The sequence below is a fragment of the Callorhinchus milii genome, unplaced genomic scaffold (genome assembly GCF_018977255.1).
Source record: "Callorhinchus milii isolate IMCB2004 unplaced genomic scaffold, IMCB_Cmil_1.0 Scaffold12, whole genome shotgun sequence".
Lineage (NCBI taxonomy): Eukaryota > Metazoa > Chordata > Chondrichthyes > Chimaeriformes > Callorhinchidae > Callorhinchus > Callorhinchus milii.
In genome coordinates, this window is record NW_024704753.1 from 2420879 (window position 1) to 2441472 (window position 20594).

At 48.3% G+C, this 20594-nt stretch overlaps 1 protein-coding gene across 1 annotated transcript in view; it reads right to left on the bottom strand.

The window, feature by feature from the left end:
* Positions 1-20594, bottom strand: part of itpr1b (inositol 1,4,5-trisphosphate receptor, type 1b) — a 133513-nt gene that overhangs the window by 48155 nt on the left and 64764 nt on the right. Inside the window, exons 39-42 of the mRNA XM_042339713.1 lie at positions 20297-20335; positions 12244-12291; positions 9838-9970; positions 7156-7346 (exon numbers count right to left, since the gene is read on the bottom strand). Coding sequence (XP_042195647.1) covers positions 7156-7346; positions 9838-9970; positions 12244-12291; positions 20297-20335 — 411 coding nt within the window. The remainder of the gene's footprint in view (positions 1-7155; positions 7347-9837; positions 9971-12243; positions 12292-20296; positions 20336-20594) is intronic.

The following is a 20594-nucleotide window of genomic DNA, read 5'->3' on the forward strand; positions in this document are numbered from 1 at the left end:
GGTGAATTGATAATAATAATAATAATCCTTGCATTTGATGTAGCGCCTTATTACGTCTTCGCGACGTCTCAAAGCGCTTCACAGAATACCCTGTAAATTGAATTTATTACTATTTTTTTCGAGGGATTACTACTCCCGGAAAAGCCACCCGCCGATCGACTGACAACAATAATGGGGAGCTCAGTGTCGCCGAGCGGGGAAAGCTCGTTGGGTGACACCGGGTGCAAAGCAGAGGCTGGAATTTCCGAGAGGGAGAGTGAGAGACAGAGAGAGAGGGAGAGAGAGTGAGAGAGATCTTTTCCCGTGCCTGTTGGAGGTGAGATAATCGTTTTTTGAAAAGCTGAGGGAAGTTGTGCAAACGAGGCTCCGACCGCATGCAGAGGCTTTTCAGGAAGATTGCAGCAAATAATAGTGTGTCGAAACAAGTTGGGGGTGAACGGTCGCTGCGGTGAATTGCCCCGAGTCACATTCGGAAACCACACGGGGACGGGACCCTCTTGGGGCAGGGGCCAGAAGGGGGCAAACCTTCCTCCGGTTTGGCTATTGGGGGTATTGGTGGCTGCCTCGCGTGAGGGGCACGACATAAAGCAAGTTGTTGTTGTTGTTGTGGTGCAACGAGACATGAAGCAAAGCGACTTGTTAACGATTAATGAGTTGAGTGAGTGGGAGTTGAGTGGATCCGATGCCAGATGCATACACACACACACACACACACAACTGCACACACGCCACTGCACACACAATTACACATACATACACGTACACCAGGATGTACCAGAACTTGGCTCGGTTGGATCGAGTCCCAGTGTCCTGGCCTCATCCCACCTTTCCTGGCACAAAGCAACTCGGAAAAACAGCAACAGGCCATTCAGCCCATCGAGGCAGTTTCACTAGTTTGTTCTTTTAATCTGAATGCTCTTCCTGTCGCTATATGCCTCACTACCTCCAATTATCCAAGTACCAGTCCATCTTGCCTTTAACCATCCCTCTTGACTCTGTCTCTACAGTTTGTGTTTCATGTACCAGACAGATTTCGCCAAAAAATATGCAGTCAATTCACTTTACAGTATAACCTGTGAAGCGCTTTGAGACGTCTCGAAGACCTGATGAGGCGCTATATCCAATGCCAGGATTAATTACATAGATATTGTCTCATCTTCGTTCTTTGTCCTAAAAACTCTGTATGCAACCCTGGTCCTCTTGTTCATCCTACTTGGAGCACCTGAGAGAGAGATGCTCTGTGCAGGAATGATCGCCAATTTCCTTGTATAGCCTCCTCACTTGGACGCCATAAAGACCCATCACATAGGGCAGGTTATCTTTTGTGAGCGATCGGGGAACCAGACACCTATCTGCCTGACTGCAGTGGTTCCGACGTACAGAATGCCTAACATAGTCTCCGGCAGAATTACAATGGATCTGGGTCAGGCTCTGAATCACGTAACACACAAGAACGGTCGGCGAAGGAGAGCGCCTCGAATGAATTGCAGGTTCAGTCGTAAAAGATCCCGAACGTAGAAGGCTTGAAACGAATTCGCTCAACGCCTAAAGTGGTTCACCCCATCTCGTCAATGAGGTCTCCTCTGGCTGGACTTCAGGGCTTTCAGTGTATCTCGGCCTTTCTCATTCCTCGCCCGTACATACAGGGTCCCTCCTCTCTTTGCCTAATGGTAATGTTAGTCTTGTACTTGTTCGGAGGGAGTGCTTCACAGGACTTGCTGTCAAGTGCAGTGACTGTGTATTTTGTAGGCGAACGCGGCAGGCAATTTGTCCCCGCAAAAACAGTCACGAAGCAAAGGATTTGGAGCGACTGTCAGCCAGGGCGCCGGGATAGAAAGAGGTCATTTTTTTCCCCCCCATTTTTCGTGCCGCGTTTCACCAACAAAATTTACAGTCACTCCACTTGACAGTATATCCTGTGAAGCGCTTTGAGACGTCTCAACGATGTGATAAGGTGGTATATCAAATGAAAGGATTATTATTATTATTACTACACGCACTAAAATGAACGTCGGGACTTTGCGAGATAGCTCTGGCCACTTTGAGCAACAACGTCAACAACAACTTGTACTTATGTAGCGCCTTTAGGGTAAGGTCACGGAGCAGCTTAGAATGACTGGGAACCTCATTCCAGTGGCAAATCGTAAAGAAACAACTTCTTGCTGTGAATTTGCCCTTCACTGCCTCCCCCACCCACCCCCCCCACCACCACTTCCTGCCCCCCTTCTTGAATGAACTTGCACTCTCTCATTCCCAACCCAGGTACGTGGAGAGGTGAAATAGTCAACGTCCTGGAACTATCAGCTGAGGGTGGGGGGAGGTTTTGGGGAGCCATGTCACTGAACCAGCTGTTGTGTGGCTTCAAAACATTATCCTCCGCATTCGGACCATTACGGAAATGACGTGGCAGGAGATGGCTCTCAGCTGCTCGAACATCCCCCGGAGATTTGCGACGCTCTTTGAAGTGGCCGGGCTGAAAGGGAAGGTCTTAACATCCTTATCGATGCCTCGCCTGGAATACATTCCCACTGGGAACCTGCTCCCAGCCTCAGCCAGGCCTGAGTACAGAAGATACCTGTTCTACCGCTGACTTCTCAAGCAGGCAGGGGACCCCGGGAGTACGATTCCATGGCAACGGTGGCCAGACACGCGGGCAGAAGTGGCGTGGTTCGGGGGAGAATTCTTACGACATTGAAACGTCTCGAAAGTTCTTCTTCACGGGTCACGGCTGAGGAGTGCAGGGAATGGGTCAGTGGAAGCGGGTGGTGGGGAGTGGGGGGTGGGGGTGGAGGGTAGATTGGGAGCAAGTGGGATGGAGGGAGAATTGGGAAACCCAATGAAGAATTGGTACCCTGTTCGTCTGGGTATCCGGAACAGACACGGGAATCGTTTCGGCACAAAGCCGTGACGTCTACCTTAAGCTAACATTTTTTGAAGCGCTTCGAAAACCGAATAAGTTATAAAAAGGTGCGTCCGTGGGAGGTGCAAGAAGTGCCACACTGTGAGTGGGTTCCCAATGCTGTTCCTTCTCGCTTTATGATTCGTAACGCTGCACGATTGTGGGATCGCTTTTCGATAAATAAAAGAAAGAAGTAAATAAGAGGCAACGGCTTAAAGCGAGCTGCTGTGAGGTCGCCGACATCGAACAAACGCAAATCAAATGCAAGGATTGTTATCATACAGTCGACTCCTGATAACTCAACCCTGTCCTAACTGGTCACTGCCACTTAAGTCATCGCGCTGTCAATCTCCCGGCTGCATTTATTCGCGCATTCACACTGAAGCCTCACTCGACACTCTTTTCCCTCGTAGCCACGAGCCATTAGGAGTTTATTGCAGTAAAGTAACTCAGGGTTCGATTTTATACAAACGCCGAGTGAAGTGCGTCAGTGGAAAATCCTAGAATGCCGATTTCATGGCAGGCTCTCCCCTCTCCTCTGCTGATAAGTTACAGTTCACATGCCAGAGCACAGCTCGACACCTCCTGCCTCACCAGCCCCGCAAATCTGGCAAGTTATCCATTAATGAATGATGACCCAGATAGCCAGGCAACCTTCCAACCAACACAGCTGCCTGCACTGTTTACCGAAAGTGTTTTCTTGTGGCTGTTGGCAGGGTTACCGATTCGAATCACCGGGAAGATGATTAACTCTTCGATGCAATCGCCAATTTCCCTTGTAGCGATACAATAATGCTCCAGGGTGGGTGGGTGGGTGGGTGGGGGGTGGAAGTCAGTCGCTTCAATCCACGGCTGTTTGTGGGGACGCTGCTGTGCGCAATTGGCTGCCGCGTTTCGCCCACGGTCGATTCACTTTACAGTATACCCTGTGAAGCGCTTTGGGACGTCTCGAAGCGGCGAAGAGGCGCCGTATCAAACGCGAGGATTATTATTATTATTATTATTATTACTTTTATAAGGAGAGAGAGAGAGAGAGAAAAAAAAATACTCAACAACGGGACGTTTTGTTCAGTGGAGGTTTAACGACATTCAACTGATAAGTCATTGCAACACTGCAGGTCGAGAGCTTTGGATTTGTTTTTAAAAATGGCTTTTTTAAAAAAAAATCGTGCGGTTTTAAACACAGCGCAGTTGTTCGGCTACTGTGTGGTTGCGGGGGGGAGGGGGGGGGGGGGGGTGGGGGGGGATAACGAGTAACTGAGTGACTGCAGATAACTGATTCTTCACACCTTTCAGCTGGGCCATTCCTCACAGCCAGCTCGCTCGCTAATTATAACTATGCTAATGCACAGGACGGGGGTGTGCTTGCGAGAGGCAGGCAGGAGATTTATCTCGAAAAGCTGCAGTCAAGGGGAGTCTACCTTGCGATGTTCCCTTGTCTTTTACTTTTCTAAATTCGTCTGTGGTTTTTTTTCACCCCCCCCCCCCCCCCCCGTTAAAATCCGAGTCTTTGTCAAGAAATCCGATCGGAGTTCCCGGCAATCCGTGGGAACGTCGCTCGCGACGGCACGGGAATCCCGCGGGTTTGCACGACGCGGTTCCGGACACCCAGGTGTGTCTCAGTTTCTGCGTGAATTAGACCCCCAAAATGTCCAATCTCTCTCTCTCTTTAAATTAAATAACACTAATAATAATCCTAATAAGTCTTTGTTATAGCATCTCATAACGCTCCGCGGTTTTCTGTAAAGTGTAGCCAGCGACTGACTGTGCACTTGTGGGCAAACACAGCAGACCAATGCGCACACAGCCATGTCCCACAAACAGCCGTGAAGTGAATGACCGGTTTTATCTGATGGGGTGTTGGCCAGGCCATCGAGAGAGAAACTCCCTTCTCTTTTCCAGTAGTGCCATGGGATCCTCAACTCCCACCTGAACAAGCACAGACAAGGGAGCTCGACCGAACGTCTCGTTCAGAAGGACAGTATCTCGAATGACGCAGCGCTGCTCCGAGCGTGGGGAACATAGTGTTGTTGGAGGTACCATCCTTCGGATGAGATGTTAAACCCAGGTCCCGCCTGCTTGTCCACATGGCTGCGAAAAATTCCATGACACAATTGCAAAAAAAAAAGTTTCTACTGGTGTCTTGGCTGATTGCTTGTTGCGGGGCTTTGCTGCGCGCAATGTGTCTGTCGTGTTCGCTTGCAAATACACAGTCTTACACTCCAGAGCAATTACCTGTGATTTTTTGGGGAGACGTTTCATTGCTAAGAGTCTCGTACCCAACTCCAGGAATACGATTAATATAATTAATAATCGTTATTCTATAACTGGATAATCACACTTGCATTTGCAAATCAATGTCACTCTCCCTTCCTCCCTTACCCTCCTCGGGCCATCTCCTTCGCCACCGTTTTGGCAAAGGTGTAAATACGTAAGAGTTCATTAAAAATCCTCCCACTTTCCCCCCCAAAAAAACATAAACCAGCTCCTGTGCGCTGCTCAGCGAGTCAGCGAGGGAACAGAATATAAATAGAAGTTACATAACATCTCTTTGTTGATTTCAGGGCCGGGGAGGGGAAAAAAGTACTCCGCGATGACCTTGTTTCGTGACTTAGCTGCCTGTGTCGAAGTGTTGACAGTTCCAATCGCCTTATTTGGCAATCTTCCGACTGGAGCCCCGGTTGAGCATTTGTAAGATCTAAGAGATGGTTTATGTAACGGCTTCAGGTTTCCACGGTTTCCAGGGTTTAATGACGAGCAGCCGATGCCAGAATGCTGCCTCGATGTGGAAAGGTACGAGAGAGAGTAAGGGGGGGATAAAATTAATCTGGCCCGACTCTCAGCCAAGCCTGTGCAACCAATCCCTCCTTTATTTGAGCTCGTTCCCAGGGCTAACAGTTCACCTTCACACAGACACTGCTTTGGCAGCGCAGATATTTCATTCCANTTTTTTTTATAAACTGCCTTGCTCAAGGGCTTTTTTTTTCTCTCTCTCCCTCGTCCTCCCTCCCCGTGTTAAAATAGATTCTATGCAAATCAGCCCTGGCTCACAGCCTTGCTCATCGCTGAGCCGCAACGCTGGATTTGTGTAACTGCTCGTACCTTTACACCGCTGCCCAGAAACGCGGGACCAAAAATAAAAGCGCTCAGGAGCACGGCGGGGGTCCTCGCTTGCTCACTGGGGCTTCCCGTACCAGGCCTGAGCTTTCCTAATAGACTAACCCCCAGAAAAAAAACACAACACGCAGTTCAAGGAACAATAAAGCGACGACGACAGCAACAACAACCTGCAGCTCGGAGGGTTCCTAGAAAAACAGGACCAGGGAGAGGCCAGTCAGACCGTCAAGCCTGTTCCGCCGGTCTACTAGATCATGCCAAACACTACTGCCGCTCCAGGACAGCACTGGGGGGGGGTGGGGGGAGGGCCGAATTGTAACATGTGCCGTCCTTTGGAAGAGCTGTTAAGCTGAGGTCCCGTCTGCCTGCTAAAGATCCCGTGGGGGCTAGTCGAAAAGAGAAGAGAGTTTCCCCCTTTCTCTCTCCCTCTCTCTCTCGCTCGCTCTCTCTCCAGCGTCTTGGCCAACACTCCCCCACCAGAAGCAATTCGTCACTCACTTCACGGCTGTTTGTGGGAGAACGCCGTGCGCAAAGACCAACCGCACTGGCTTAAAAATACACGGTCACTCCAGTTCACGGCAGTTGCCGAAGGACCTTTGGCAGAAGTCAAAAGCTCGTCAAGTGATGACGAAGGAACGCTGGCCGGCCCTGCCATCTTCCCAATCGCAGCGTTGTGCTATTTCCTACAGAGGAGCAGAACTTGTTTCAAGTCGCTGCAGGCTGAAAGGTGTTGGGCAACAACTGAGCGCTTCCCTGAATGGCTGGTTGACGCCACCCTTTTGAGGGATTCCAATCACGCAGCGGGCAGCGAGTTGGATAAAAGGGACCAACCCATGGACACGACAGTCAGCCATCCTCAGGTTCCAGCTCACTGAAAACCCACAGCAAATAACGTCAGAGAGAGGGAAGCTATCAAACCGCCCTGACAATGATGTAACACAGTATATACATCGGAATTTCTCCCTCTCTGGAAAAGATTACATCGGTCACCATGGTGATAACTTGGGAACCTTTCAGATGCTAATTGCCACTTCACGCTGTATGAACTACTATCAAATACGATCGAATCGCTAGGACGTTTAATGGTGAGGGAAATAGCCGACACGAGTTCAGCCCTGGTTTCCGTCCACGTCGCCTACCTGGATTGTGGTGTTGCCGCCCTCCAGCAGGGCGATTGCAAGCAGAATGCTTTCGTGGAAAACCCGGTCACTGGTTGCGTTCATGATCAGGTCTATGACGAGGTCGGAAGCTCCCTCTTTGTCCAAGTGGCACTGCACCTCCGCAAGGCTCATCTCACTCCGACTCAAGGTCCCGGAGCCTGATCCGCCTGCTGAAACGTACAAAGCAATCGTAAATCATAATAATCCTTGAATCTGATATAGCGCCCCAGCATGTCCTTGAGACGTCTCAAAGCGCTTCACAGGTTACACTGCAAAGTGAGACTAAACTGCATTCAAGAACTACCTCTCTGACCGCTCTTTCGAACAACCCTCCCCACCCTCTATGGCTCAGACCCCCCCCCCCCCCCCCAACCAGCTGGGAGTTAGAAGGCGCTGAACAAATACAAAACAGCACACTCCCAGATAGGTAGGAGCCGAGGAAGGGTGTTGGAGAGCATGGGGGGAAAAAAATAGGGAGTTGGGATAGAGGATGGATAGTTTCATTGAAGGAGCAAACGACTGACAATATTGCATTGGTGAGATAAGCCTTCAGATAAGCCTTCCACTCTCTCACAGAGTTCTACACTCCGCAAAGGCCGTTGTTTTCAGCACAGGGAGATTTCAATTTATCTTCTCGACTGCGCTTTCAGTCATCTTTCCCCTCACAACCTCCCCTCCCCCCCTCACACACACCCCCACCCGCCCACCCCTCCTTGGTTCCCACCCCACAGTTCCAAATTCCCACCCAGCACTGCGAAGCGCTTCCAAGATGTCTTCCCGACGCTGTGTAAGTGTGAATTGTATCGCCTTGAGAAAACAACGGGTTAATTCGACCCGTCTCCGATCATCTTCACGAACCATTATCTTTACTGGCAACTGTGTGCTTTACAACAGCTTGCTGCTGGCAATAAGAGGTTCTTTTTGTACTGAAATGTTTAATCCTTTAGAAAGTCAGAGAGTGGCTGAAACCAAGCGATTCTTTATATAAAAAAATCCAGGTCCCCAGCGAGCATTTAATTAAAGAATTGGACGACAGGTGATAAATCTTTCAAAACCCTGTTTCACATTGCCTCCCTCCCAGACCAGCCTTTGCTCTCTGTGGAGCCAACACCATGTATTTGTGATGAAGGATCAAGTGGAATCAATGCTTTAGGCTTGGAATGAATCTCAGTAACATTTGGTCACAGTTAAGGACACACTGTGGAAACGACATCTAATTTTATCATAATTCTCAAGACTGAACCAAGTTCCGGACTTGATTCATTTAACCAGCCTCCCTCCCGTTCTATCCCCTTCGACCCAGTGTACTTGTTTATTTTACTTCAAAGACTACTGAGTGGAGAACTACCCACTATTTTCCCATGAAAGCCTCTTTGGCTGCTCGCCAGTTATTTCTTGAGACTTGTTTGGCTGTGCTTTCATCATCGTGTCTGAATAAGCATTCACAGACATCTGCTGTGTAATGCAAGCTACAGACTCGCTACAGCCCGATTACACACTGGACAAAAATCCACATGACAAAAGGGAGCTCGCAAAGTTCAAATGCTCGGGAAATGTGATGCTTGTAACTTCATGCCATTCTCCCCCCTCGACTCACTAGGTTCATGTTCACCAACGTCCGACTCCCCCGACTGTGTCTTCTGGCAGAAAAGAGTGTGAGCAAACATCGCAGGAGAGGTGTCCATGAAGAAGGCCATTCAGTCAATTTGATCGCTTCCTTCCTATATACCAACCTCAACAGTGGTCTCAAACCCAAAAGGTTTCTTAACTCTAGTCTCTAGTGTCCCCGTCTCACCCGTCGTTCTTGTCAACTCATTCTAGTTGGATAGCTCACTGTGCCAAGAGATCTTTCCAAGTATCTGTCAAATTGCCCCTCGCACACCCTGAACTTAGACCTGCCGACTTGGTCCATCTGATAGTTAAGACAATAATCCCAAAGACAAGCCTTAGGCTCTTGCCAACCTACGCCAAATATTCTCCGGAATTAGGTCCCTCCAGGGGGAGAGAGTTAGAGTGCGTATTCCATCCCAACAATCTATCTCTGGACTCTCCATGTGTAGGTGGGAGGCATGGAATTCTCTGTTTGCTTTGGATGCTCTTAAGCAACAGCGAGGAGTTTCCGTGTGTGTCAGACACCCGGCTGACCAAAAAAAAGACGAGACGGATGAAAGAATGGTGCTTTGAGCAAGTCTCACACTTTGCTTCGGAAAGATCTTCATTTTTTGCTTAAACACACTAAACATGATGAACTCTTGCTAATTATACAGAGTCTATCTCATGAACATTCAGTCCAAACAGAGCTTGTTAGAGATGTAGAAAGGAGTCACTTGCAAGGGTAAAGGGTGGGGGAAACAACAGGTAAGTGGACTGAATAGACTGCTCTTTCAAAGAGACAACAGGGCAGACAAGATGGGCTGAATGGTCTTCTCCGTGTCATGCATTTCTGTGGTTCTATGGGTTGGAAGTGACATCAGTCTTAATTAAATATATGACTGCTTACTGTTATATTCTTGAAGTAGTTCTTCCCAATAGCATTACCCATGCATTATTACTTGTTCAAAGGCGTAACCCAAAGAGTTACTCAAGAACCAAAGTCAACCTAATGAGTTGACTGAGTTAAACAGTAGAGTGAAGCTGGTTCCAGCTTTCTGCTGAACTTACCTCTTTCGATGGATTTGTTAATCCCCCCTGGTGCCAAGGGACCATTGTGGAAATTGGTGAGGCTGTCTCTTCTTCCCACTGACCTGATGTTGCCGTAATAACGATTGACCAAGATCTGTCTTAGAGCTTCTCCCTTGGGAAGGAGAAAGGAGATCATCAGAAGCAGAAAAAAGACATAAAGATCTAACCAAATGATTGAACGACTGACATGACGAGCTACGGTGAATACCCGATAGGCATCAAAGTTTTTCTGGTGGTGCACTGGAAACCCCACAAGGTTGGATCAAGACTTTGACACGTTGTAAAGCCCCCCACATACCCCAAATAGGTGACCCCCAACACAGGCACTAGAAACATACATGACAATGGACAGGATTTAGAATCACAAGGACTTCTCAGCATTAAAAATCTGGCATAGAGGCCCTCTACGGGGGGGGGGGGGGGGGGGGGGAAGAGGGGGTTGCCTTCAAAATATTGAAAGGTTTTGGTCACGGAGATTGCAGGGTAGAAAGGAAGACTAACACTAATCCTCTCGTTGGTGTTCTCAACCATTATGGTCACTTCTGCACTCAAGTGTCCATCATTACCCGCCGAAGGACTTTCACCCTTCACGGCCTTGCTCCTCCCTACCTCTGCGATCTGTTAAAACCTCCTCCCTGCCTCTGTTCTGCAGGCACTGGTGTGCTCCACAACCCTGTCCTGCCTGCTCCACTATCGGCCTTAACCTTTCTGCCCCCACCCTCTGGAACTCCATCTCGGAGCCCCTCCACCTTGCCTCACCTCACGCCCTCGCTTGACTCTTGAAGACCTTCTTTTTCGATCGTGCCTTCGGTTATCTTCCCTCCTCCACCCCCTTGCCCTCCACCCCTCTCTGATCCCAACCCGCAGCTCGGGTGCAAACCCCTCATTGTCCAGCGCCTTGGGATATCCTCCCAACGTGAAAGGCGCTGTGTGAATGCAATTTGTTGTTGTTCATTGTTGCTCTACTGTAGACACTGCAAGTGCAGGAGGCTAAGGCTGGCTTAAACTCAAAAGGCGCACTCACACGCATACTGAGAGGGCAGAGAAATCTGTGCGCTCGGAAATCGGACAGTGATCAGTGATTTGGCAATGAATGGGAAGTATGGATAAGAGTCATATCAGTCACCTCCTCTCTCTCCCCTCCTTCTCCCCACCCCCCCGGAAAAAAATAAAATGAAACGCAACATATTAATGATGTGATCTCTCACGAGGAGCGACAAGGGAAATTGGGTTACTTGCAACGAGTATTCAGAGTAACCGCCTCCACACAGCGTTCAGCTTAAACAAAGGAGAGGTGAGGAGATGAGTCAATTTCCCTACCCTCGGAAAGCTGACAACTGAACAATTTCAGTGGAAAAGGAGGCAGTCATTCCTTCCTTAAGAGATTTTTCACGCAAAGTGTAGTGGAAATCTGGAGCTCTCTCCCCCAAAAGGCTGTGAATGCCGATTTGGGTTAAAATAAAAGATGTAAGATTTGGGGATGAGGTGAAAACTCCAAAAAATACAATAAAAAAAACACAAAAATGTAGACTGCCGAGTTCGCCAGTCTCAGTGCATTTGGTTCAATTGCTTAACTCAAGTCTTTTAAGGACTCTGTGATATTCTTTAGAAGATTTTTTCTTAAAAACTTTGGGCCAACGTGGGCTACACATTTAACCGTTCTTGAAAAAAAAGAGGGAGGCCTTTCCAAACTTTCACATTCCCTGTACAAATCTGTTCCGACTCTGATGTTTCACTTTCTAAAGTGTAGACTTTTATCTACGTGGCTCCCCCGATAGTTTTATGCTTGGGCCAAAAATATTCTGCAACGCAATCACAAAGAAAGGACTAGTCATCTGATTATGGATCCTGCCTAGCCAGAAACATACTGTATTCAGGGAAATGTCACCATTCGCTTCCTACTCATCCCGGTCCACTGTGAATTACTGCATCTTTCCGCAGACAGCATGTGTTCCAAACATTTAAGCCTTGTCCTTAATCCTCCCCTTTGCACCTCTCCTCAAAACAATCACTCTCGGAGGAAACCCAAAGTGCGCAAGTGTGAGACGTTCATTAATTATTTCAATAACATTTGCTACTACTGTGTCAGGAAAGAGGGGAGAGGGGGAGGGGGGCGAGGAAGAAAGAGAGAAGAGAAGAAGGTTATTTGGAACAAGATCTCTTTGTGAAGGTCGCAAGCAAGACTTTACAGGTCCTTCAGGAAGTCAAGGCAGCAACATCCTCGAATTTGGTGGAGTCCATTCCTCCTGCACCTTTATATAACCTAACAGATTGTTCAAGTGGTTTGCGAAGGCACCAGCTACTCACTTGCAAACAAACGAGAGGGAGACAATAACATGTCCTCCCAACTCCCACATTTTCAGAAGCGTGCACAGCATTACATACCCTTTTCTGATCCTCCAGTTGCTTCTGAGGTAGGTTTTGATCAAGCTCCTGGCGGAGATATATCCATGCAGAGACAAGATTGGTTTGCAAGAGCGGGTTAGTGTCATCTCAGGTGTTAATAGCCGAGCCCAGATCACGCAGCGCCATGAGCAAAGGAGAGCAACACACATGTTACATGCCACTTTTTTTTTATCCCCCTCCACAAACAGCATCCCTTTCTTTTTCTGAACTCTTTCAGGAACAGATAAGATGCGATTTCAGTTAGTAAACGGTTAGTAAACAACATCTCGGGATATAGTATAGTTTGGGTCCTGACTTGTGCATGTGGCTGCCAGGATGGTGGATGGCGAACTAGGTGGACCTTGGTCTTCTTTCTCCGAGCAAATTCTTATGCTCTTTCGTTTGCAAAGTTAGGCTCTCACTCAGTCTTGCAGCAGTATTTTTTTCCAGTTGCAATGGAGTCTATAAAAAGGGATAATGTGTTGGAGGGGGGTACAAGTCTACAGCTAGCAGCGAAACGGAACAACAAGCGAGAAGCAGAATGCAGTCCCAGTGAGTGAGTCATAATCCCCTTCCCAATGTAGTGTCCCTTATTATTAGCAATCAATGTTGCATCTCCTCCCAGCAATCCCATGCAGCAATCAGCTGTCTCAACAGGTGAACCATCCTCAAAACGGGTCCCAGCACCAATCCTGCGTCAAAAGGGTTAGACTAAAGCTTCAGTTTTAAAAGCATTAGCTTGCGGCGAGTTAGATAGCGGTCTATTCAAAGCGCCTCCTTTTCTTTTCGAAGTAGGGATGTAGGAGGTTAAGAGCAGGTGAAGGCCATTTGGCCCACCGCCCCTGCTCTGCCGAGCCCATGCCACAGTCTAGCATCTCACCCCATCCCACCCCCTGCCAGACCCCCTCATTTCGCTGCTGATGAAATTGAAACGAGCTCCCAGAGCCAAAGGCACCTCATGGCCTGAAAACCCCCTAAAACACCACAACCTTCTTCAAACTCCGAGGACGTTCCTTCGAACATTACCCCGATGCCCTCACCAGCTCAGTATTTTGCACTTACATTGGCTCGTGTGTTTCGCCCACAGAATGCACAGTCAATCCACTTTAGAATATATTCTGTGAAGCGCTTTGAGGCGTCTCAATGACGTGATAAGGCGCTGCGTCAAATGCAAGGGTTATTATTATCATCATCATCATCGGACAGTGGAGGCTTCAAAACACTGTCTTATTACCCTCGCTGTGTACTGTTCTTTCCCCTCGCCATCCACCCATTCATTGGAACGTTTGATCAACTCCAAAGGGAACAAAAATTAAAACGTTATTGTATTTTAAACCAAGGCGCTTAATCTGATTCTTTCTGAAGTCGGAAAATCGACAGGGAAGGGAGATTTGCCCTTGAATTCCCCAGAGGCAGATGGAGCTTTCCCAAGGCCTCAGTGCTCTTTTTTTCGCTTGTTTGTTTGAAATTCAGATTGAATCGAGTTTAGCAGCGTCATTAGCTACAATTATCCTGAGTGTTTCTCCATTCGCAATTGACACAGCGCCTTTCACTTTCACGTAAGGAGGACCGTCGCAAAGTAATTCGCGGGATTCACTGTAAATCGTGAATCGGGTATTTTGTATATGACCACTTTATCTGGGGGAAGGAAATGTCAGACACGACACCGGGATAGAACCTCCCTTCTTTTTTTCGAACAGTGCCATGCGATCTTTACTGTCCACTTGAACAGCCAGAAGGGACCTCGGGTTTAACTCACTCCTTGCTCGTCTGAAAAGATCTCACCTCTAAAAGTGCAGCGTCCCTCCCACTGCATTGGAGGTGTCAGGATAGACTGTACAAGTTCATACAAGAAGGTATTGCGGTGCCATGGTTATCAGACACCGAAAACTAGATACCATATTCCTACTTCTGCCTGACTAACCTTATTATTATTATTATTATTCAGGATTGAAGAGAAAAAAAATATACGTGCTTTTTCACAATTGCCAAGAGCAAATTGATGGGTCATGTTGGGGTCTAGAGGTAATTACAGAACAAACAGGTGGCTGATTCTCTACATCCTGCTCCACCTGCATATCCGTTTCCAAGTTACTTATGTCTGTAAATCATTACACATGGCTGAACACCAATAAATATGGCCTTTAATCTAAGCTTGCAACATGGGCTGACTTGGCAGCAAATGCCACCTGTGGCTAGCCCCCAGTCAGTACAGACAGAACTCTGTCCCTTAATGGTGTTGGCGAATCGTGAATCATTTCAGGACTAGACATTGGCATCTCCCACGGTTCTGTCTCACTTTTGGGACCTGGGATCCAAAGTCCACAGCGAGATCACGAGCCATCATTCTGGCAAACCCGAGACTCCTTGCCGGCGAGAGAGAGAGAGCGAGAGAGAGATGGGGCGGGGGGTCATTTTCAAGAAGTCAAGGGTCAACAAAAATACGATTGAGAACAATTCTTAACGAGCACTAAACTCGTCACCTTACTCTAATAATAATAATCCTTGCATTTGATAGAGGGCCTCATTACATCGATTCAGAAGTATCAAAACGCTTCACAGAATATACTGTGAGTTGAACTGACTGTGTATTTTGTGGGCGAAACGCGACCAACACTGGTTACATTCCTGATATAGGAGACACTCTGTGTATCTAACCTATGTCACACGCGCTGCTATCAATGTAAACGTGCACCAGCCCCCTTCTTACCCAAGTCTCATTCGAGGTTCAATATGAACTGGATACAGGCACCAAACACATTCAGTTGCTGGAAAACCTTTTATCTTCTTGGAAAACGAAATGAACACAGGCTGAGAAGATAATAGTTTGACCTGGTTTTGCAACGGGAGGGGTGGTGGGGAGGGGGTTGGGGGGAGCAAGAGGAAACGGCCTTGAGACATCAGCTTAGAGTGTGAGACGCAACTCAGAAATGAAGGGAGAGTTTTTTCCAACTTATCTAATGGGTAACTAGTACTAGGACTTGACTACCCCATCACAGCTACAATTTGTGCTGTTCAGTTTTAGACCTCTGACAAGAGAAGCAACCATCTCTATCACTACTCAGAAAGTTTCCAGCCTTCCTTTGTGACTCAATGACTTGGGACTCGCTTAAAATTTCCCCCTATTCCTGAGCATGTGCGGGTGGGGGGGGTTGGGGGAAGAAGAGAAAGCTTTGCCAATTTCGCTCACTCCGTTCAACAGCGGAGGCCTGGAAAAATTCTTAGCCTTAAGAGCACAGTCTTAAAGGATCGAGGCGTAGTGGCTGAAAGCACGGCCTCCGACGGTGGAGTGGATGAGGGAGGTTCAGCAGGTCTGATCTGGCTGACAACGACTATTAAATATTTAACTTCTTTTTAAAAAAAAGAAGGAAATTGTGAACTCGAGATAACCATGGACTTGAGGAAGTTGGTCTATTCATCCTTCCCATCTCAAAACACCAAATGATTGCAAGCCGAGAAACCACAATGACAACTTAATTGAGAGTCTGGTGAAGGGCTAATGGGTCAGGAGCATTTATGAGGAAGTGCGGGAGCTTCTAGGGATGTGGAGAGGAGGTTTTGGCTTGGACTCGATGGGTTAACTAATGCTCCTTCCCTTTCTTCCCACTCTTCGGCTTTCACGGAAATTTTTTAAAAAAAACTGTGGGTTTTCCACCCATTACCGCACACTGTCACTCCACTGAATCTGCTCGAGGGGACATGAATCATCCTAGCAGCTGATTTAAAAATAAACAAGGCGTCTTATAGCCTCCAAATCAGTGAAGACTAATGCCTTTTCTTTTACATTCCAATGTGCTCTTTTACGCCCTTCCAAATCCCCTCTCCGGCCCCACTCCACTCATCACCACCACCACACCATGATAAAAATAATCAACTCACTACACTATAAGTTGACACTGATACAGCACCTTCCACGTCGGGAGGAACGTCTCTGAGCACTTAAGCGTAAAACAGGGACACACAGTGGAACCCGCTATAACACGGATTTGTTTATGGGGGGGCGGGGAATGGTGGTTTACGCCTTCTTCTGTCTCCTCCACCCATCCCGCTCTTCTCCCTGACAATCAGATTGTTGCATTCCTTCTCTGCCCCCCACCCCCTTTAATTTCAGGACCCATTCCTTGCATGGGGGGGGGGGGGGGGGAGGCTAAAATTGTGACGTGTACTGTTGAGTTTCCGTACAAATACACTCAGACACTACAGTTGACCGTAAAAATCCTATGAAGTGCCTTGATAAGGTGCCTCAACTGGGTTTGATTGCCAGCCAGGGCAAAATGTTGGGCCAGTTTCCTTGCTCCACATGCCTCTGTTTATCCAGCAGTAAGTAGGAACCCATTTGTTAGGGGATTGGGGGATTGCTTTTCCGAGGGTAATAATCCCTTAAAAATTAAACAAAAATTGATCACTCAATCAACGGCTGTGTGTGGGGACGCTGCTGTGCGCAATTGGCTGCCGCGTTTCGCCCACAAAGTACAGTCAATTCACTTTACAGTCTATTCTGTGAAGCGCTTTGAGACGTCTCGAAGACGTGATGAGACCCTATATCAAATGCAAGGATTATTAATCCTGCCAATAGGGGGCACAATCAAATCGAACAGTCACTTGGTTCCTTCTGACTTCCTCTTCCTGCCCTCCCCCGCCAAAAAAAAAACCTTGACTGCAAATTGAGTGCCTAACTTGGAAAGCCTTAAAAACACCCATTGGATTAGAATGACATAGACTTCCTGGGACTTAGAAGCAGATGACCCACCAATCTGGGAGCGAAAGATTCCAACTGTCTAAGCCCCTGAGCAGCACTCACTGTAATCAGTTCTAACGCAGATGAAACAAAGACTCATTGTTCCCTCAATGGCAAACGTCCCATTTCGATTCACGTATCCTGTTCTTGGCTGCTCTGGATGTCAAGTGTTTCACTATCTCAGCAATCGGCAAACAAGGAGACATTCCACACGGTTTAATATTCTCTGCAGTGAGACGCTATGTTGCGCAAGACTCCTCTGCAGGTCTGCTGTGTGCAATTAAAACACTGCCGCCACATAAAGGCAAAGGGGTGTTCGTTAGCTGTGTTTTTTTTTGGCTGTGGTGGCGGGGAGGGTTAAAAGAATACCACGTTTGTTCAATGTAAATGTGGCCTGTGCTCAGACACTTCTGCTCCCTGTATTAGTCTTGAACAAGGTCCTACAATCCCTTCGCCTCGCTCCCTCCCTTGTCTCCTTCAAGGTATGTTTCAAGATCCTCCTCTTCGACCGAGCCTTCGGTCACCCTCCTATCCCAACTCTCCCTGCCCTCCGCACCTCCCTGATCCAAACCCCCAGCTCGGGTCCAAATCCCTGACTTTCTAGCGCCTTGGGATGTCCTCTCGACATGAAAGGCGCTGTGTAAATGTAATGTTGTTTATATAGATCTCGCCCACAAAATATACAGTCAAGGCTATATCAAATGCAAGGATTATTAATTATTATTTACAGAGACTTTACAGCATGGAAACAGACCATTCGGCCCAACTCGTCTGCGCCTGGTTCATTTTCATTTTCCACAAGAGCCACCCTTTCACTCCCAACTCCCTCCCGGACCCTTCTATTCCCTCCTCCCTCAATAAAGATGGTTCTCACTCCTGATCACTCATCCACTGACATGACAGAGCCTTACAGAGGCATACAGCATCTTTTTTGTTGTCACAATGAAAGATAAATTCAACCAGTAGTGGTAAAAAATATACTGCCCACAAATCAGTCAATTCACTGTACGGTATTTCCGGTGAAGCGCTTTGAGGCGTCTCAATGACGTGATAAGGCACTACACTAAATGCAAGCATTAATATTATTATTATTATAGTAGGTACCCCAATCTAGATCTGGATGTGCAAAGGTGGGGGGGCGAGGGGGGAGAGAAAGAGAAGAGGTGGGTCAGGACCTGTAGTTATTTATCAGAGAAATAAATCTAACACATTTAAATATCAATTAACAAGGCACGTTGATTATAAAATTGGGAAACTCCAGCTTGTTGGGATTGTTTGAGACGTAGTCATCCGGTCGTCTTTATTTGGAATGGTGGGGGCCGTGAGGAGGAGGTGTGTGTGGGGGTGGGGGGAACAGACCGAGAGAGCGAGCGAAAGCTGTCGAGGTCATCTCTCATCTCTCCCGCCTCCTCCCGAACTCCAGCTGGCTAATGACGCTGTAGTGGAGACTTTTTTTAAAAAAAACAGAGAGAGAGAGAGAGAGAGAGAGACAGACAGAAAGAAAGAGACATCTGCTTCCCAGATCAGCATTCTGCCTCCAAGAGGCCAAATCACTGTCGGTTCCAGCCGTGGGGAGAGACCTGGAGGAATATCCCCTCTCTTCCCATTAAACAGCGATTGTATTCAGTGTCTTCCTGACGCTATATAAATGCAACGTGTTGTTGCTGCTGCTGCTGCTGTTGGTTTTATTCCTGGTCTAAACTGAAACAGGAGGAGGGATTCACTGCCAGCAACGACCACATTGCAAAAATGCCTCAACTTCAAAGCACAATCACTCAGCAGCCTAACTCCATGCCTCGCTCGCTCGCTCGCTCACTCTTGGCACACTTTGCCATAGCCCATCCTCCGACCCCCCAACCACCTCCTCCTCCGCCTGCCCCCCTCCCTTCCCTCCCTCTCACTGATCTGCACTGCGTAGCCAATGCATCACAGTAAACAGCTCCTCACTCCCCCCACCCCCTCCCCCTCCCTCCCAACACACACACACATCTATTGGCAATTACTGATGAAGGTCACACATCAGCTGAGAGGCCCGAATTCCAGGAAACAAGCTGAGCTTATGTAAGTGCATCACCAGCATTGGCCGCTGTCCAACAATCATGCAGCGAGCGACTGAAAGTAGGACAATGTACAGGGCTTGGAAACCCGAGCTCCGGTCTGCTTCCCCCTGCAGGAGAAAGGGAGCAGAGGAATCCTCGGCAAAGCAGCGTGTCACGAGTGAATAATCCGCACGCCACCTGCTTGGGAGAACTCCAGTCGGTCCGGGCAAAGGTCCGGGCGTGATTTGAATAAGGCAAAGACTATCCGGTGGGATGCTCAGCATGCGACTCCCAACGCTCTTTCTCCACGCCCGCTGTCTCTTTAAAGAGTTTTGTCTTATATTGAGAGGAAATTCTTCCTTGGGGGAGTGGGCGGAGGGGGTTGGGGGTAGTACGTGAGCTCACACACGCCTTCTCCCTCTTCTCCCGCCATCCCAAAATCCCTGCGTTTGTGCAGAGACAGGAACCCCGCCGCCCCACCCCCCCGACTCTCGCCAGGCTTCACCTGGTCCGACACGTGACCGTAAGGCAGGTTACCAACAATAACTAAAAATTCCAGGTTTCCCAGACTGGTTCTTTTTCTACACCGAAACAAACAAAAAAATGCCTCGTTAAAGCACAACTCATCCGGGATGGTCGAGAGCGACGTAGATTGTTATTTGATGGGAGAGGTTATTTGCTGCCGGTCACCTCTATCTGTGTCGGTCGGTCAGACAGACCGACGGACAAGTGGAATGTTTGGCAGCACAGAACAGGTATCGTTTCCTCTCCCTCCTCGGGCTTTTCCTCGCTTCCCAACCCTTTTTGATCTCATCCCTCCAGTAAAACCCGCTCAACCGTCACAGCGGTCGAGTTGATTTTTTAAACGAGTTCACGGCCTCAATCACCTGTCCTGGCACCCGTGGCAAAAAATTGGGGGCACCTTCCATTTCAAGAGGAGGAGGGTGGGGGGAAAACAGTGTAGGGCTGGGGCTTTGGGATGTTTTTGCTCTCAGCAATTTTCAGTGTTGCCACGTTGAAAGGCTCTTTACCCGACGTTCCCTCTGTGACCCAAGTTGACTCCATTCTTACACTGAACCATTCTCAGGTCAGCGGCACTTAGACTGCATGGAACTGGCACTTATTAGCTGCTACAAAGCCACTGCAGCTTGGCACGTGTACTCACTCAGAGGCACAGACACAGCAGAGGATAGGGCAGAATGAAGCGGCGGGGAAGGGGGGGGGGGGGGGGAGACATGCAACAGGAACAAGGAGGTGAATAAAAAAAACGGTAAACCTCAGCCACTTCCACCAATTCATCATCAAACGCAATGAGCTGTTGAGAGGAGGAAGACGGGGAGGAGAAAGGGAGAAGACAGAGAGAGGGAGAGAGAGAGAGAAGGGTGAGAGCACGTTTGTGTAGAACCGCACGTTAAGCACCGCATTCCCCCCCCTTTGCCGGAAAGGAAAGTTCGATCAAGTCCGGTGAGAAGGTTAGTGAGATTAACGATGGTGCGTGAACAGAGGCTCAGTCAGGAGTCTGGTCTGGCCTTATAGCCTGCAGACTCCAGCGAGAGGCAGTGCAATGGGGGTTG